This window comes from Apteryx mantelli, chromosome 1 (assembly GCF_036417845.1).
Source record: "Apteryx mantelli isolate bAptMan1 chromosome 1, bAptMan1.hap1, whole genome shotgun sequence".
NCBI lineage: Eukaryota > Metazoa > Chordata > Aves > Apterygiformes > Apterygidae > Apteryx > Apteryx mantelli.
The window spans coordinates 160,341,325-160,360,467 of record NC_089978.1 but is presented as its reverse complement, the minus strand read 5'-3'; the positions used below and the strand labels follow the sequence as shown (position 1 = coordinate 160,360,467).

General features: G+C 39.2%; 1 protein-coding gene across 2 annotated transcripts in view; it reads right to left on the bottom strand.

The window, feature by feature from the left end:
* Window positions 1–19,143, bottom strand: part of STAB2 (stabilin 2) — a 98,685-nt gene that overhangs the window by 58,269 nt on the left and 21,273 nt on the right. For both annotated transcript variants that reach the window (XM_013947480.2, XM_067308395.1), the window contains exons 10-20: window positions 15,725–15,858; window positions 12,888–12,970; window positions 11,827–11,976; window positions 10,446–10,589; window positions 9,572–9,634; window positions 9,365–9,484; window positions 8,235–8,288; window positions 6,810–6,890; window positions 5,114–5,266; window positions 2,379–2,441; window positions 1,475–1,558 (exon numbers count right to left, since the gene is read on the bottom strand). In XM_013947480.2, the coding sequence (XP_013802934.1) occupies window positions 1,475–1,558; window positions 2,379–2,441; window positions 5,114–5,266; window positions 6,810–6,890; window positions 8,235–8,288; window positions 9,365–9,484; window positions 9,572–9,634; window positions 10,446–10,589; window positions 11,827–11,976; window positions 12,888–12,970; window positions 15,725–15,858 (1,129 nt within the window). The remainder of the gene's footprint in view (window positions 1–1,474; window positions 1,559–2,378; window positions 2,442–5,113; window positions 5,267–6,809; window positions 6,891–8,234; window positions 8,289–9,364; window positions 9,485–9,571; window positions 9,635–10,445; window positions 10,590–11,826; window positions 11,977–12,887; window positions 12,971–15,724; window positions 15,859–19,143) is intronic.

Genomic DNA, 19,143 nt, shown 5'->3' with positions numbered 1-19,143 from the left:
TTACACTGGTTATTGTCTTGGGGGCGGGAACTGCAGCAACTTCTTAAGAATGCCAGAAAGTAAGAGTTCTTCAACAGAAATAGGGAGACATCACATCAGAGAAATTGCATTTCTGGGCTATCTGAAGGTGGCCTCTATGTGAGTTGACCTGGACTACATGCCTGCACCAGATGTTGCTATTTCAAGGTAACTCTACCTTAGTGGTTGCCATACAATGCATTAAAAGCATCCTCTTTTCCAGAGCTTTGGCATGGAGACAGCACACAAAAGACAAATCTCCATCGGGCTTTGGCCCTCTGGCAAAAGCCTGTAAGGGTAACTGCCTCTTAAAAAGCTTGTGTTGAACCAGAACTGCCTCTGCAACAGTCTTGTTAAAACCAGGAGGGGGTGTGGGCAGCCTGAGAGAGGGACACAAACCATCACATCCTTCCCCCATTGTTATCACAGATAGACTCCTCAGTGTTATAAATTTCCATTCCAACATGTCTGTGTATAACTCAGTCTACCTTAATATTTGCCTGTAGGTGTGTAGTGTAATTCAGAGGCAGTCTCTCCTTCTTATCTGAGATTCGGAACTGAAAGATATGTTCTACCCCCAGGGAGACCCCATGAAAGCTAGATTCACTGCTTTTATCTTCCTCCTTTCCCTGTGCACCAATATGGGATTTAACCACTTCACAGCCCTAAATGTTTCTGTTTGTGTCTTGTTTTATTCATGAATTGGCTGCTCGATCTGTTTATTCATCCAAGAGCACAGAAACTGTATTAGAACACCCCCCCCCCTTATCTACAGGTGTAATTCAAGGGAAATATGAATGAGCAAAGGGCGCTCAACGCTTACAGATTTGTAGACTTCTCTGCTTGCTACTTAATGGTTGCTGTGAAATGCAGAAGCCTATTTAGAAGCCCCAGAAGCAAGACTATGGAAAGTTATAAGCACCTGAGAGTGACTAATGATTTTTGTGAGGACTAGATACGTGAAACAGAACAAGTGGAGTCTGGTTCTTGTGAGCATTTTACAATTCATTGCTACTGAATAACTTGTGAAGTCCTGGGACAATAATGGATGGGGCTAGAGAGGCTCATTGTCAAACCGTGCAGTTCTTTGTGGGTGAAGCTGTATGGAGCAATGCCAATGTTTGGGCTAGGAGCCGTTTGTGCAAACTCCTAGTTACAGAATACGAAAAAGTTCTCAGTTATAACATATGGCAGCTAAAGAAACTCACTGGAAATGCTGGTGTAAGCATGCATTGTGGAGAGGAATTATTTCAGGCAGTAGAAAGGATAATGGCAAAAATCTGTCTGGTACTTTACTGTAAGAATACATGGTTCCTCTCAACCACCTGTAGAAGGGTATAGAAACTACACAGACATCTCCACGTGTCTCAACTCCAAATGTAAAGTTCAAACACAAAAGAAAATACTCTGGAAAACTTTTATGTACATTTTGCCTTAAAGAACTGTAACTCTGTACCTTCATTTTTATGTTGCAGTATCTAGCACAGCCAGTTTTTGGAAAGGTTGCGCCTTCAATAATGCATCTCCGTTTTGAGAAAGGCTAGAACATGCACAAAATGTATGCATTAGTATCCCTAAGCGATCTGCAATACTATGATACAATCTCAATATTATAATACAGTTTAGCTGGAGAGCAGAAAGCACTTTGGCATAGTATTACATATTTTTAAAATTTATTAAATTATACCTTTTTTGCATAATATAAGTTTTCTTCCTTTTTACCTGTGGTTAGATCATTATTAGAACTACTGAAAATGCCACATAGGACTAACTAGCAGTGAATTATTTATAACATGGAAAATAAAATTCCTATGATAGCCAGACTTGGGTTTCGCATGTGGAGAAATGTGCAACCAGAACTGCATCTCTTAGATGCAAAGCAGATGGAAGGCTTTTGGTCCATTCTGAAGCTACTTTTTCAGAGAGTTACTTCTGGGAGGAGGTTTAATCAAAGAGAAATTTTTAACAGGTCTGGGTCTAATTTAAACTTATCCCTGCTCTATTTTTCATATGCTAACTCTCAAAGCATAACCATAGCAATTCTCATTCCTCGCCTGTCTTGTCTCCTGCCAAAACCTGTCCCAAGTAGATTTTCCTTTACTTGACAAAAGAGTCCAAGCTGCTATAAGATCTGTAAGAAATTTTGATACAGCAGACAAAATAATGCTGAAATTACCAGATATTTTAGTCATTGCCAAAAAGAGACTAAACTGTTGTCTATATTTGTATTTATTCAGTTTTCTGTATTCATATTCAGCTCTTTTGCTCACTGTATTGGGAAAGCAGTAATCAACATAAAGGGATGCCCTTTCTCTAGGCATTTTGCACTGTCAGGGAATCTATCAGGGAATATCACTTACTATAGGCTTTGAATCCTGTGGACAGGGAGGCAATGTGCGCAATAAACAACTTGCACAGGTACCCTAGATGGAGACAAGAAGGACTGTCATTTCAAAAGGCATATACCAACTACTGAGAAACAAACTTATGGGTGATATCCACTGCAAGTTTTGAGAAATATCTGATTTATGACTTTTAATTGTTATAGCATGGATTATGGAAGCTGGTCATGGATCAGCAGCGCAGGCAGGGCTGTATCTCCTGGCTCCAACTTCCGTCAGGTCATTGTTTGTTTCCACCTTCACCTTTCTATTTTTATTTGTCATTCCTTCACTCCCTCCTTTTAACAAGCAGCAGCTCCCAAAACAGAAGACAAACACAGGAACAAGGGAACTGGCATCATTTGTTCAAGCCAATATGGTAAGTTAACTTATATTGTCTGAGCATCTGGTGCAGTCTGTATGCTTAAGGTTCTGTGAAAATGTTTTATTTCTTCCTATGCAGATCACAGATTTGTTGACAATCTTGCGTATAGGCGGTGTGAACAGAAATCTGTCTATAGGCAGTAAAGAAAAAAAATACTCTGTGCTTCCATGTTGTAGGTCCAGTACTTCACTATGATCTAGTGGTATATAGCTATTTTTATGTCCTCACCTTTTGGTTGCCTTCCACCACTAGCTAATTTATCACCATGTGATAAAGGGTGGTGACAGAGACTGGCAATTACAGCCCTGAGGAGTTATAAACCCCAGTGGCAGTTAAAAAGGTGAGTCCTCCAACAAGCTCAGCATGCAATAACTTCAGAGAGAATGAGCCTTTCAGTGGGTGGATATGGAGTTTGTCAAAGCTGTGTTGTGCATGACTATAAATGTCTCAACTAAATTAGATAAATATTAGAGCACGCATCCAGTATATTATTTCAGTGTTTTTCATAATCATTGGACAAATGCCTGTGAACCTGAATTATGGCATTTTCCCCGTAGATTTATCATTGGAGCTGATGGGTAAAGAATCAAGCACTAAAGCGATATCCGATTTGGACTCAGTAGTCCATTGTGTTGCAAAGCACTTAAAGGAATAAAGGACCTTAAAGGTATAAAAGACTTACAAAAGCATTTGAGCATTGAATACTGGAGGTACCAATGACACTCTATGTTTTAAAGGTCTGTGGGTCAGATACGTTTTGACAAATATGTTTAGGCACTCTAAAAGTTATTTAAGCTGTGCAATCATGACCAAGGTGGAGTTAGACTTTTCTTTGGGTTTCTGAAAATCCCTCTAAGAATTTGTTTGGTATTTTAGAGCTTAAAAATCAGGCTGAGATCTTTAGAATGCATTTCTCTCTAACGGCATTGCTCTCCCTGCTATCCAGTGTTATGCAGGGTCACCTGTTTGCTCCCTTTCTCCATGCGGGACTGTCTTAGCCATTGACACATAGCTGCTGCCTCCTCTTCCTGAAGATGGAAGTCCCATTTCTCCCCTCTGCCACACTGCAGACCTGTTTCCCTGTTCCTGTTCTGCACTTCCGTGCAGTGCCTAGTTTTTGAGCTCTACCCGTTTTCACTAGTAGATTAAGATACAATATTTGCAGAGAAATGGCTGAAGCGTAGACACAGATTCCCTTCTGTCAGCTGTGCTGTGGGAGAGGTGACCTCTGGAAGGAGGTAAAGCAGACAGCTGGGGAGGGCTACTACTTCAGTTGTCAAAGCATGTTTTGTCAGAAGTCATCAAAATTGGCTGAAGTCCCCACATCAAGCAGATACTGTGGATCTGTTGACCCTCCTGCACTCTCAGAAATGCTGGACATTGCTATTTCTGTACTGTTTCAATCCCTATGAGTTTTTTGAATATTTTGAGTCCTACATTTTTTACCAGCATTCAGGTATGCTGATATCTATGTATTACCATAATAATAGTTTTGTCTTTAGGAATGTACAGTTTTTGTATCTGTGCAAACCTGTCAGTTTTTACAAGGTTTGGCACTTCTTACTGATACTACCTCATAAATACTACTTTTGGCATTGTTTTCTTTTTATGAGAGAGCTGACAATGCACAATGGCAGAACAAGAACAGCCCAGCCATTACTCCATTCTGGTATTCTGGTTGGTAGCAGTGCTCTGTTTAAAGTTTTGGATATTAAACTATATTTTAAACTATTCTTGAAGGTTTTAAAGCTGACAAAAGTGTCTAACTTTAGTTTGAGAAACCTTTTTTGTGAAGGATGCTATTTAGTTTGTCTTAAAATGACTTTTCCCAGTGTATCTTTAGTATTAATTAGTGTGAGAAATAGATTATAGGTAGCTTTCTGGTAAGGAATGAGAATTACTGGAGTGTTTTAGGTGTTGATCGCTTTTTGTATCAGGGATTGCTGCTTGGATTTCTGCCTGGTTTACAATTATATTGCGCATATGGCTCTTTGTAGTTGCTGCTAGAGTTAATAGTTCTTTACTGCCAACTCCTGTGTTTTCTTCATTAAATTTTGATGCTGTCCAGCTCAGCTGAGGATCTGTTTCAAGGCTGTGGTTCTGGACTGTGTAAGTTGGGATAGTAATTGCTTTGCATTATTGTGCTGGAATTGTCACTGGCCCAGATATGAGTACTAATCCAGTCCAGTAATAGCCTATTGAAGCAACATTTACTGCAAGCTAAAAGCTCAGTCTGATATTCATTCTTCTTACCAGAAATAGTATCTGAATGTTACCAAGTGTAAAGCCGTTGATTTGTATTGCTATTGATTTGTAGTAATTCTCTTACCATTGCAACCTGAGTTCTTGTCTCATCGCACCGATGTGGTAGAATTGGAACAATTGTGGGTGGGATAAGAACTCCTGCAAGAGTATAAATGCGACCGTTTTTTGCAGCAATATCTGTTTCTTCCATTTCTTCTCCACTCACCAAGACTTGTCCCTGTGAAATAATGGAGAAAAAAAAGCTATCATAGTTTTGCAACCTCTAAACATTTCAATTCAAAAATTTTTAGTCAAATTTCTCATTTTTAATTGTCCGTCTATATTTTCTTGAGCATATTTTATGCAAGAAGCACACATATGTTGCACCTTTTGCTTGATATTGATCTGTAACATAAGTATCCAGCATTTTCCTCCTGATCTGCACTGTTATCCTGTGGAACTGACTATTAGAGGTCTGATCAAAATGTCCTGAAGTCATCAGTTGTCTTCCCACTGATTTCAGTGGTCATAGACTTGGATTCTGTGGTAGTCCCACTCTATTTGACAGATGTGGGAGGAAAAGTGAGATAGAATCTGTGAGCTATCCAAGTTCACAGGAAAAAAAAGTATACTCTTCTGAATTTACTCATGCAACTGTGCTGCCTTTACAAATAATTTTCACAGATGCATTTTTTTTTCTCTAAAATATGCAAAGAACACAAGGAAGTTCAATGCATCAGTTAAGTCTGGTTTAGCAAAAGTACTGCAAAATTCTAGGGAAAAAACCCTTCATACCAAAAAAAGTTTTTCTATAGGCTAATTTATAGCTTGCTCATTAATAGGGTACAACTAGAATTAACATAATTTGGGTTTTTTTTAACTGCATGTTAAAGATTTTCAGAATTTATGTTGACTTTGTTTTTTCTTTCCTTTCCATTGTAATGGCTTCTTTATTAGAAATATATAACTTAGTGTTGCAAGAAAAGTAATCATATTTTCTGAATGCTTACTGTTAATGTGCTGAACTGTGAGATCCTTATTAAGTTTTTAGTTGTTTCTTACGCATGTAAATATCTACTCAAGTTGACTAGGTATCTGGCTGGTTAAACATTAAGTGAAAATTATGCATAGTGCTAGACTAAGGAAGGAGCTGATGCAACTTTCAACACTGACTTCGTCTAATCAGGAGTTGGGAATCATCTCACCTCATTTTAGTGGCCTATAGGTTAGGTGTCTAGTTAGCTGTAATTACCCAGGTTTCTTCTATAGTCAGCAGGAGGAGACTGGTGCCTCCAGAAGTTGTTGAGTCTATTTTGGACATTTACCTCCCTGATGGCTAAAGCTATGCGAGAGAAATTCCACACTGAATGACAAAGTAACACTTTTTAAAAAAAAGTGTTCTCTGAGTTCGTCAGGATCAGAGAATATACCACTAAGGGGATTGTAAGAATATCTACCTATGCACTGAGAAGTGTTTAAAATAACTAAAATCTGTAACAACATTTTAAAATATTTTTTTTTCCTGGATTTGGGCTAGTCATAAGAAAAAAGAAATGCAGACTGTCCTTATACAGCAGTCATTTGCTCTGCATCTTTTATAGTCCTGATTTCTGATAGTGGCTGGGAAAGGCAGGCTGAATATTTTACTTGTTACAGCAAGAAATTATTCTGCTTCTGTAAGATTCAGGAGTGTCCCCTTTCCCCCCCCCCTGCTCCTGGCATGCAAATGGTTGCCTACATCAGAGAGAGTTATTCACAGGTAAAAGCTGACTTTGACTTACAGTGCTGGTCCTGTTAAAGTAGATGAACTGCTTAGCCATGCTTCTCACGTGCTCTATTGAGATGAGGCTGGCAACGTCTAGCTGAAATGAATGCAAATTGATTGGAAAAAATCTAATATCAGTAGTTATTTTAAAATCCAGGTGGATTTCACAAGTAAAACCACTCTTCTATCTGGCGTGAATAGCCCCATCATCCTTCTTCTAGCTTCAGGGGCAGTCACACAGTGACGAATCTGTTAGCATAATGAAGCTAGAGTGATTATTTTAAACTTTGACTGAGCTTGCAGGTTTCCATTTCTGACGAGCTTGTTTCCCAAAAAGGTTGTTCATTTTCTTTCCTTTTTTTTTTTTTTTCCCCTAACTATATCATCCGGTCTAAGTAAAGTTATCACCTCTCCCTGAAAATAGTCCTGTTTACATCCTTAGACCATTTTGGAAACAGCACAGCTGATGTCATGTGAGTGGACAAATGGATTTCATGCCCCTGCTCCCTGTGATCCAGATATGTGCCAGAGAGACCTCAGCCTCTGACACTGCATACAGGGCCTTTCACTAAGGATACAAACTCATCCTTCCTTGCCAGAAGCAGGGGCAGTGATGAAACCTAAGGCTCTTGTAGCCTTAGTTGCTGCTGATGTTGCTGAATTCTGCTTTTTGCTTTTTGGTTTCCAGTAGGAAAAGGAGTGAAAAGTAGGGAAGTTACTTAGATGACAACAAAACCACCCTGAGAAACAGAAGACAGATGTTAATTTTAGCAGAATTGGCTCAGAGAGATCTTTATTTCAGGAGCAACAATTACTTTTCTCTTCCTTTTGCTTATTCCTGTAGATCTACAAAGCTGACAGTACCCCATGATAGCACTTCTTACTCCACAGCAGAGTAAATTTAGCAGGTCCCAGGTTCAGGATGTTTTTTTCATTTGTTTGGTTTTTTTTGGGGGGGGTTGTTTATTTTTTGTTTTTTGTTTTTGTTTTTTGTGTGTTTTTTTTGCGGTTTGGGTGTGGCTTGGGTGTAGTTTTGGGTGTGGGTTTTTTGTTGTTGTTTTCTGTCTTTTTTTTTTTTTTAAACTTGGGCTAAGACACTATCACAAAAAGATCTATTTTAAAGTGGAAATAGTTACTTGCATGTAACATTAATGTGACACAAGACAGGTAGTCTTTAATTGCTGTGGTTCGAGGACTACCCTGTGCCTCCTATTGGGGTTTTCTTTTGATTGGTAACACTGACGTAAAACGTATGTGTTCTCTTTCAGTGACCTTTAGGTATGACTATTCTTAACTAAGGCAAAGGCATAGCTGCCCTCCTTTGCAGCCTTGCTGTGTAACACTGAGTGGAAGGTCATTGTTAGAAAACCTTTGTCTTCAGACTAGCAAAAAGTTTGAAAATACTCTTACACCTGTGGGACAGTAAAGCAGTCATGCTCACCTGAACGTTGGAAACAATGTGGTATCGGACGAGCTCCAGAAGCTTCCATGAACCCTGCAACAACATAAAAGAGGTCTTTTTAGCCAAATGTGAAAAACCTAAAAGCAACTGGCTAATGAGAGAACATACGAATAAGAACAATGATGTCACTCATTTCAACACTAGAAATCTTTGGGTTAACAATGGTGCTAATCTCATGGCATGCACTGTTCTACTCTGTACCCTTACAGGTACACATCATTTTATTTTGGCACTGGCCCTTTCTGTGCTACGAGCTATATCTTGTTTCCACACAGTTGTCCCCAGTCTCTCGTCTCCTCTTTGACCTTTATGTGTTGGGAGGCGCCAAGGGCTGAGGATGACAACGTATGCTTCCCAAGGCATCACCAGTGGCCTGTCTCGACTGGTGGTGAAGCCCGTGGCATCTGTTCCCCTGATAGTCCCCTCTGGGTGGTGACACCTCCCAAGAATGGGTTTGGGGCTTTTCCACGTGGCTGTTTGGGCTGTGCTGTCAGGGAAAGAGAAGGGGAGTGGGGACCCAGTGTGTAGGTTTGGTGTTGCTTTATAAGACAGAAGATCTCAAATCCTGCTTCTCTGATGGAGGACTTCAGGAGATATGGAAGTTGTTCTGACACTTGGACTAACACGATGGACTAACTTCATAATGCTGTCTTGTCTATAAGCCATAGGATTTTATGAACTTTCCTCTTCTTGTTCTCAAAGGCAAATGGAAAACAGCTTAAAGGGAAGCTGTCTCTGTGTGTAGCCAAAAAATGTTAGTTAGAGAAATTAACTTTGTAAAATATTATGCTGAGAAATAAAAACCATAAAAGCCTCATTTTAGAGATGTTAACAGTATAGTAATATGCCCTCCTGTAGCAGAGCAGAGGTACAGCTAGTCCAGTATCATGCTTCTGATAATGGCCAGTAACAGATGCTTCAGAAGAAGCTGTAAAAAGTATGGTATTTGGCAGATGCAGAATAAGCTATATTCTGCATTAGGTGTCTTACTGATCTTAAATTATTGCAGACATCTTAAGCCTAGATCATTGAAGCTTAGTTTAAATGAATACTAAAACTGGAAAACTGTCCACTGCGTAAGAATGATTTGCATTATGGGAAGACTATACCTCTGTGGAAAGCAGGTAATCCAGATCCCTGGCTTTCATGCTGTTCAGAGCATCATTACTTGGAACAAAGACCGTGTAAAGTCTATTATCCTGTTGTAAAGCCACTCCCAGGTCAGTTTTCTGTTTTGGTTTAAAAAATAAAATTATATATTAGTTTTGTAAAGCATCTAAAAATAGCTTTATGGAATTGCATTTCTGGATCCTTACCTCTATCAAGGATGTAAATTGGCTATATCTTCCATTATCTTGAAGCACTGACATTATTGTTTCCTGAAATGGGAGGAATGTAAGATGTATTTTAGTTGGAAGCATGGAATGAATATCAATTCTTAGGAGACACTTGTTGAATTATTGTATGAGTCTCAGTTATTACAAATCTGAATATATTTGGGTTTCCTTATTGTTTGTATGGCTGTGGTATCTGGAGGCCCCGGCTGAGATGGAGTCCTTTTGTTCTTGGGCTACGTTTGCATGGTGTTAGAGACTGACACTGTCCTGAAATACTGTGTAGTCACAGAACATACGAACAATGTATGTGTGTGTGTGTGTGTGTGGGGAAGCATTATCATATATGTATTCAGAATGAGAAAGGGCAGAGAAATAAAACATTTTCAAAAAGATCATATAAGAAGTGAATTCTCAAGGGATTATGTTAAGCAGGGCACCAAAAAACCAAGGCATCTAAAATTATTAGTTTTTATAATCTCAGCCGCCTTTTTTTTTTGTTGTTGTTGTTGCTGGTTTGAATATAAGTCTTGTCTGGTGTCTGTCAAAAAGTCCCTCCTTCTAGTTAGTTCAAGTGAAATACTTTGATTGTGGTTGCAGTTTCCAAAGGACCAAGGCACAATTCAGAAACTATAAGTACAACCAAGTCCTCCATGAACCAACGTGGCAGAAGAGTGAATAACTGTCTGCTGTGGAAACTGCACCTTTGATTTTGAATGCTGCTTTTCTGAGTTGAAGCACAAAGACTCAGTAGAGCTTGTCTAGCTGCTGTCAGTTATCTTCCTTTGCATTAAATTAATGTAAAACTATTTAAAAAGAAAGTCCTGTAGTTGCATGTATACAGCTTGTGTCTCACCTCTTTGCTGCTTTCAAATGTTGGGTCCATGTTGTCCATGGCTTTGTCAATAATGTGCAAAATCCCATTGGAAGCAATTATGTTCCCCTGCAAAAGTTTTCCTTTCCGCCTTCCTCCTTGAATTCTAATTCTTAATTGATAATCCTAAAATAAGGCAGGAAATAGATTAAGAATTCTTTCTTATGGAATTACAACAAAGAGTATGCATGTTGAATAATGTCTAACACACACTTTCATTGCTAACACCTGTGCTATTTAAGTCTGGTGAGAAGAAGGGTTACTTCCAACACCTATCAAGGAAATGGAAAAAAATTCCTTTGACTTTGGATCAGGACCATATCATTTTGTTCCAGGACGGCAAGGTGCAGAAGAGAAACAGGGATAGCAGACAGAACTGGCCTTGTGGTGAAGGGAGTGCGTGTAATAGGGTTCTGATGGTTGCTACTAATAAAAGTCTGCCAGGAAATGATTTAAAATGTGATTGTAGCAAATGGGTCAACTCCCATTATCTTAGGGGATTACAACCCATTTCCTTCTATTATATGTATAAACAAAATGTTGCTGATTATGCACTGTACTGAAGTGTGCAGGAAGCTAACAGGCCTGGGACTGCAATGGTATTTTCCTGTTATAAATGGGATGCAGATTCTTTAAAAAAATAAAACAGATCTCTTTTCTCAGATGCTGCTAATCTAGTAGAAAATATAAGGAGTGCTTGATTTCAGTCTAGTGTATAGGAAACATATATAGCTATATATAGCCATAGAAAAGAAATCTTTGAAACTGTGGGATCAAACTGCCCTGATGTTCTCTGATATCAAATAAACGGATCCAGCGATGAACCTTACTCCACTTTTTTCATGATAATGGCCATGTGTATTTTATTTATATTGAAGACTTGTATTTGCTGCATTATTCAAAGGATGTCTAGGGATGGTCAGTGGAACGTGGGTCTGCAGTGCAGTCGGTGCTTCCTCTGTACAAGCAATACAAAAGGTCTTTCAACATCAGCTCCCAGCTTTCCCCTTGCCCTGCTTCACTTTGGCTCTTTTATTGTCCCCACCCTGCTCTGCAGGTCATGCCTGCAGATTTAAGATGACTTTATTTTAGAAAACATTTTTAGATGTCTGCATTACCCATTCAGTGGTATTGCAACTCTAAAGGCAACTTTTTGTTTTCACAGACTTTACTGAGAACTTTGCTGGTGAGGCTTTGCCTTCGCTTCAGCTCTCTGCAGTACGTGGCCAACGGTTGTAGCATTTCGTAATCCAGCAGCTATCTGCAACCTGATGCCTCCCTGTGGAAAGACCTTTTGTACTCCTTGTCAAAGACTTAAACATGAAGAATAAACCTTGCTGATGTAGGCTGGAAGGTCACTTACCTTTTCTCCCTTTGATATCTCCCCTGACTTGCCAGTCAAAGTATATATTACATTGGTATTATTCAAACTACTGGTATTCAACTGACCAGCAATTACATGGAGTTTCACAAAGTACTGTGCTTTCTGTTTATTATTCAGAAGGTCCTTTATCTAGAAGAGCAGAAGGACAGAGATTTATTTCAATACAGGCTTCATCTAAAAAAACCCTCACTGTGAATGATACTTTCCCCCCAACCCCAACAGTTACTGAAATAACAATTTTCTTTTGAAATGAGATTATAGGGTTTTAACTGAGCAGAACTTCTCTTGATTTCAGTTCAGGTTAGATCCCACCCTTGTGTCCCTGCATAAGCAGTGACTGTATCGAGAGATCTCCTGACTTCAGTGGAAGATGCTGAATGCTAAGTATCCGAAAATCCATCCAGCAGGCCACTTTTTAAGCCCTAAATAGAGATGTCAGAGTATCCTGAAAAGTGTTTTTTTTTCTTAACTTGGCAGAATTTTTGGAAAGACTTTTATTTCCATCTCCAAACTTTGTTTTTGTGAAATAAATGAAAAATATTACCTTTCCCAAATGTGTTCTTTCCTACCACTCTCCCTGTTGTTCCCACCCAGAATGTGAATATACACAGTTGAAACAAAGTAAGCAAACAGTTTTAACCCTGTTTGATCACTAAAAATATTATGTTTGTTTTTTCTACTAAAAATATTATTTTTATCAATCTTACTTAAAAGTTCACTTTAGACCTTCCTGCTGAAAATTCAGACCTTAATTCAGAGCCTGTCTCAACTAGGTAAAAAAAAAATGTTGTGTATACACATGTAAGACAATTCAAACAGTACTTGAAACGTGACTGCATTCTACCTTGACTCAGAAAATTATTTTGCTTTCCTTTCAAGCAAGGAAAAGTGTGTCTGGTGCCTAGACTTATATGGTAAGCCAGAAGTGTGCTAGAGCAAAAGGTTCTTCTGAATCTGTAGAATCAAAACTCTTTTTAACACAGGTCTGATTGCTGAAGGAGTTAAATCCCACTCATGCACAGCCCTCTCTGTTTACTTACATTTGTACCTTTGAGCCCCTTGTTTGTTGGTACAAGCACGGTAAATGGTCCCAGACTACTCAGTGGCCACTCATAGACATTTTCTTATAAGGGGAGGAAAAAAAGAGATTAAATGAATATTAAAAAGCTTTTGGAGACAGGTGATTATTAAATGGTAATTTAAGATTTTTAAATCTGGTGTTGAAAGATGAGAAGCAGAGCGGATGCATAATCTAGGTGCACTTGCATATTTGATATATACTGAGGCAAAATATTCAAAATATTTTTTGGTAACCCAGATTCCATAGCATGCTAACCAGGGTGATGGCCATGAAAACAGGGCTTCTTTGGAGTTGCATTAGTGTCTTTACAGGGAAACAGGTTCCTACTTTAAATTAATTCAGTCTTTGTGGGGTGAGGGGAATTCTGATGATAACCTGTTGGTAATGCAAGGATCAGCAAACACATAGCTAAAAATAAAAAATGATGCACTGCAAGGTAATTAAAGTTCATCTGCTACCCAGATGGTACCTCCATTTCCAAGACAGCAGTATAACAGCACTGGATTCTGTAGCTGAAGCCATTAAATATTTCTAATATTCAGCCCTTTTTTCAGAGGTTTAAAATTAGAACTAAAAACATTTTTACAGTCATTATAGGTATGATGTACTGGAGTATATATCTTAAAAATCAGCTTAATATGCTGTCTTAAAATACAGTGTGGAGTATTCTGCTATATATTCTACTTAGTTTTTGAAAGACATTAATGTGGAATGAATATATTACAAAATAACCTGTGCAGTTAATGTGTCTTTGTAGCTTTTGACTGATAAATCAAACGGTGCATTTATGTCCAAAACTTAATCAAGCAATATAAAATTTGGATTGTTGTTAGCAAATGGTGGCACCCAGCATGTCAGGCACTTTTCAGACGCATAAGGAGAACCATAGAGAAACTGCAGACTAGTACTCAATGCTGAAGCAAGGGATTTCAATTTTCACTGCTGAATATTAAGGTCACTGCCAGGTTTTGTCCTCAGTCAGCTATGTGGAATTCCTCTTCTTTTCTGGTCAGGAATTAAGGATATTTATTTTAATTGCTGGACTTAGTGAAAAGAAGCAAGTAAATTATATTAAACATGAGGAAAGTTTTCATATTTACAAATTAAACTAAAAAATGTCACTCAATTCTAGCAGTGTTTGTTCAAAGCTGAGATTTGTGGGATTGCAACTGAAGTTGATTAGGACAGTTCTGCTTTCTTCGCATGGTGACTGCAATAACTGCTAAAGGCTAGACTCATTTCTTTGGACATCTCCATTTTTTGACATCCTGGTACGATTGCAGACTGATGTTTACATTGTCGGCGAGGAGAGTGACTTAGCAAAACTGAAAAAATCCTTTAACACTTTTTCATACTTCTTCCCCTTCTAATAGGTGGTTCACAAATAATTTGCCTTCCATTTCTCAAGAGCAGTTCTGCAGTTCATATAAATGCACATTCTCTCCTCATTTCCAAATTCTTTGCCCTGCTATCAGCAATTCCTTCCACTGTAACCATCCCTCCTGTTTACTCTACTTCTTTCTAGGCCATTTCCTCCTCTTACTCTCATGATATACTTCCAAACCTCAGAAATACCAGGAATTTACAGCTCATCTGCTTTGCAAAGGGCAGTTTCATCTTGATTAAAGGGCTGTATTTTTTTTGAACATTGAATTCCACTACAGTAAGTACTTGGATCTGCTTTGGAAAGGGATTGTACATTACAATCTAATTTGACAAGTTAGCTCTTTTTTCCCTCACCTCTTAACCTTCATCATTTTTATCTGAAACATATTATCAATAACCTGTACAATTAGATGATATACAGAACAATGACAGCTGTTTTGCTGCTGTTGAGTATTATGGCATGGTGAATGTAAATTTACTACTAGATAGTGAGGGGTAACATGAGTCAGTATCCAAAGTTACATACCCAAGTTTGCCAATGTGTGGCTGAAGAATTAGGTTCTCCGTGCCTTAATACTTTTCTAAAATAACGATAATAGAACAGGTCAGATTTCTGTTGGAAAATGCCAATGCATTGAGTTTGAAACACTCTTTTTGAAGGATCATGGACTACGTGGATTTATGTTGAATCCAAGCAAGGTTTCTGACAGAGCTCTGGCAACTTTGCAGTCCATTCTCCTGGTTCACGCAGCTCTGCAGGACATTTCAGATGCTTTGCTGGAGGACGCTTAGGCTGTGAGCCCTGACTGGGACTCCACCTTGGCTATGCAGGTGATTTGGCAACCCTGAGCTGCTCAGATGCTGCCGATGCACTCTGGTGTGGTCAGAAGGGAAGCTCCTGAGAGTGATGGAGACCACAGATGGGATCATCCTCTTCCCCTCACTTCTCCCTTCTTTCCTGATTCTCTCTTGGACCCTCCTCCTGGTTAGAACAATGCCACTACTGACAGCTGGGTACTAGGTAAGAGGGACCCCACTGGGAATCTTGACGTTTTTGGTGTATTTCTTTGCATTGTTTTAGGTCACATCTCCGTTATCCAATGCAATGATTGGGAGGGAGAGGAAGTGAGATGATCCAGATGAGGCAAAAACCACAGGTGATACAAAATGATGTGCAAGTGGGGCTGTGAGAACATATTTAGCACTTTTACTTAAAAATTTTTGTAGATTGATTTGCACAGTGAGCAAAGGCTGCTTTGAGTGGCCAGAGGGTGTCTGTGGTGAATAGCTTGTGCTCTATTTCATGCCTCTAAGCAGCACTGTCCTACAGCTAGGGGTGTTGGGGGGGATAGTCAGGGCATGATTAATCCACCCATCAAGAGCTGACTTTGGTTTTATTTGGTTACTTACCCATGAGAGATAAGGCAGATGTCAGCTTTCCTTGCCACTGTCCTCCCACTTCGGCATTCAAGTCTCTAAGTCGTTCCATGATGTTCCCATAGCACACAAAGCCGTTCCCAACATAGCCCCCCTGGCAAGTGCACCTGTGAAGAGACTGTGACCTCAGTTGTGTGCTGACACACAGTTGTGCGCTCTGCGGCAACAGCAAGGCTCTAACTAAACCTGCTCCAGGTATTATTAGTCGCTTCTCTGAAAGCATTTTCAGGAACAACCAATACATTTTAATTTAATCTTTGCTTCTGCATGCTGTCAAGTTACCATTTGGTGAATGGATGTTGTATGTGTCTTTTCGCTTACCAGATAATGATATGAAATTGTTTACTCACCTCTTGACCAGCTATAGATTTCCCTTGCTCCTGTAACCATTTCTGTGGCTTATATTGCCCCAGACTATGCAGTGTGATGAATGTGAAATTGCATCACTTTGCAGCGAAGATGCCCTTAAATCCCTGCTGCTTTAAACTTTGGTTGTGTGAGCTGCCTACTCAGCATGTTTCGCTTCTTGGTGCTTAGGGAAGCCTGGTAGCTGCTCGCCTGATGCGAGGTCCTTCTGTCAGCCATGCCAGGCAGCAGGTTTATGTGAAATCCCCTCTCACTAAGTTAGCCTCAGCAGGATTAATGCCAGTTGCATATGAGGGGGGTGATGGCAGCTCATGGATCCCGTGAGATAGCTATATGTGCCCAACACTATGTTAAAGTTTGATGTGTGTCTTGTAGGAAAAGGCAGCCAGTGGTGTCAATCCTTTCAACAAAGCAAAGTGATTGTGCTTGTTGCACTGCCCTTTAAGTAATGCAATCATTTTGGGCAAGGTAGTTTAATGTGATTTTTTTCCCCTTAAGTTGTTGGAGTATGAAATGTCATGTTTTCAGATGTATACTTTTTGCTGCTGCTGTTTCTTTACTGAAACACAGTCACTGTAGTTACCCCTTAGGGACTACAGCCCGTGAGAGGCATTAGTACATGTACAGTTCATGCGGCGCTATGGACTTCCAGAGCCGTCTTGGGTCATAGTGCCTGTGAGAGTGACAGGCATTGCCTTGAGATGGGCAGCATTTGAAGGAGCTAGTTACAACCAAGACAAAACCTAAAGGAAATTTACGAAAGAACAACCCCAAGTGTCAGTCTGACATTTTCTGTTGCGTGAGAGAGGAAACATGCCTCACAAAAATTGAATCTTATGGCCATAAAGGAACTCAGCATTGCAAGAGAGGTGGGGAAGAAATCATTGGTTGTCCATGTGTTTGACTCGTACTTGTTACTAGGTGTTAGTTGGTACAAATGGTTGTTATTTTCAAAAAAGCATCTTGGACTTATGTAAGCCTTGACCTTATGTGAACCCGACTATTCATAGGAAGCAGCAGTTAGCACTTTCCAAAAATCTGGACTCTTTCAAGCTGTCTTAAAGTTAGCGGCCATCAAGGCCGTCTGTTTTTGCCAGTCTTGGCTCTGTTTGTTACACTTGTTAGAAATTCTGCTGCTGCTTGGCTGCGCCTGGGAGACTGGCTGGAGGTGTTGACTCTGTGATTTACTCATCTTCAGTGGCTAAAATTAAACTAGGCAATTGTCAACATGTAGCACACACAGAAAGCAACTCCAACTATATTTAAAGGGATTAACAACTATATGGTAAGTGTATAGGTAGGACTGGAAAAGACTGAGGAACTGTCACTACTTCAGTTTACCTAGGAGGGGGAAGAGAATTATCTCTTTCTGGAGACAGAAATCCCAACTTTGTGTCTCTATTTTGCTTCAGTCTTGTCTAAAAGAGGTTTGGTTTATGAAGCTGTTAATTTCTAAATTGAAGGCAGAGCCAGGGTACAGCTAAGAGTGGAAGAGAAAAAGGCAATAATGAAGGTTAGTTGAGGGAAGGCTAGTTCTGCCTGGAAACCAAAGAACACATGGTCTAATATGCAGTGTAATTCTGCACCAGTTGAAGCTTTTTAGCTTCAGGGCAAGGCTGACTGTAATTACTTTGCTGAAGCAATGTCATAGACAGTGTCAGCACTCACTCAGAAAAGATCTATATGGGAACAGAAATAGAGACAATCTCGATTTTTCCAGGGCGGGGGGAGGATTGCTGTGTTATATTGTTCACAAACCATAAATATGACCTCTTTGTGTACATAAGAGATTTATTCCTGTACAAATCATTTGATTATGGAGGAAGCAGAAGTGATGACATGGGGGAGGTTAACAGTGCAACTGTGTCTTTAATAAAAACATCAAAAACAAAAAAAGGGAAAGGAAGTTTTGAGCCAGTTTGAGGGCTCTGCTACAGCTTTTTGTTTTAGAAGGAGTTAAAAGAAAAAAAAGAAAGGAGGAGGAAAAAAAAGCATTTAAAATTTGGGTGCAGCCAAAATACAGTAACAATGTCACAGGTATCACAACTAGAGCTTTGGAAAGACTTAATTTACTGTGCCCACATGTACCAATCAGTGCTTTTCTTTCCAAAATTACTCTCTGACAAGTGGATTCTCCTGAAATTAGAAACTTTTCAGTATAGTTTTAGCTTTGCCAAATAGGTGTTTTTAGTTTGATTAGAAAGCCACTCCTTTCTTCGGTGTTTTTTTCCCCCCGCATTAAAGGTCAGGGAATGAATGATATGCACGGAGTTTGGATTGCTTTTTCCCCCCACAACCATAAATTTTTAGTTTTCCCACTCTGAAATTGTCAAAAATCCCTCAGCTGTTGAAAATTGAATTGCAACAGTGAAAAAGTGATAAATTAGGAAAGAAAGGTTCTGACTGATGTGATCTGGAATTGTATTTTAATTTTTCAACTCATAAAAATTTGGATTTTGGTCTTGACTTCAGATAGGAATATTATTCAATCTTAAATGTTTTGCACCTGGCTCTACTGTTATGCTGCTGTCACAAGGGTCATACAGTTTTTGAGTATTATAGCATGCTCCAGAAATGAACTAGGGTATAGTCTAGATAAACTTGTTTGAAATGCACATTAATTTACAAGAAAGTGGTGTTAGTATTTCACTGTAAAAGTAAGGTACATGATGAAGCAAGAACAGATAACAAGAGTACTTTCCCAAGTGAACACTTTTTATCTATAGATCTATATGACAAGTAATTTGTTCCCAACTTATAATTAAAGTTCTCTATTGTCTTTCACATTCTAACCCCCAGCTCCTGAAAATCAACACTTCAAGTGTACCTCTTTAAACCCAGTGCTAGCCATCACTGGACTATAGAAATATGTAATTCAATTCTTTGGTTTAATATATTGTTCATAAGTTTTGCATTAAACAGACTTTCCTTATGAGATCTGTGTAGCAAATTTATGTACTGGAAAAGATATTCTGCCAGAGGTCTTGCTGTTTCTCACATGCTTGATTCAAAGCTTTGAGGAATCT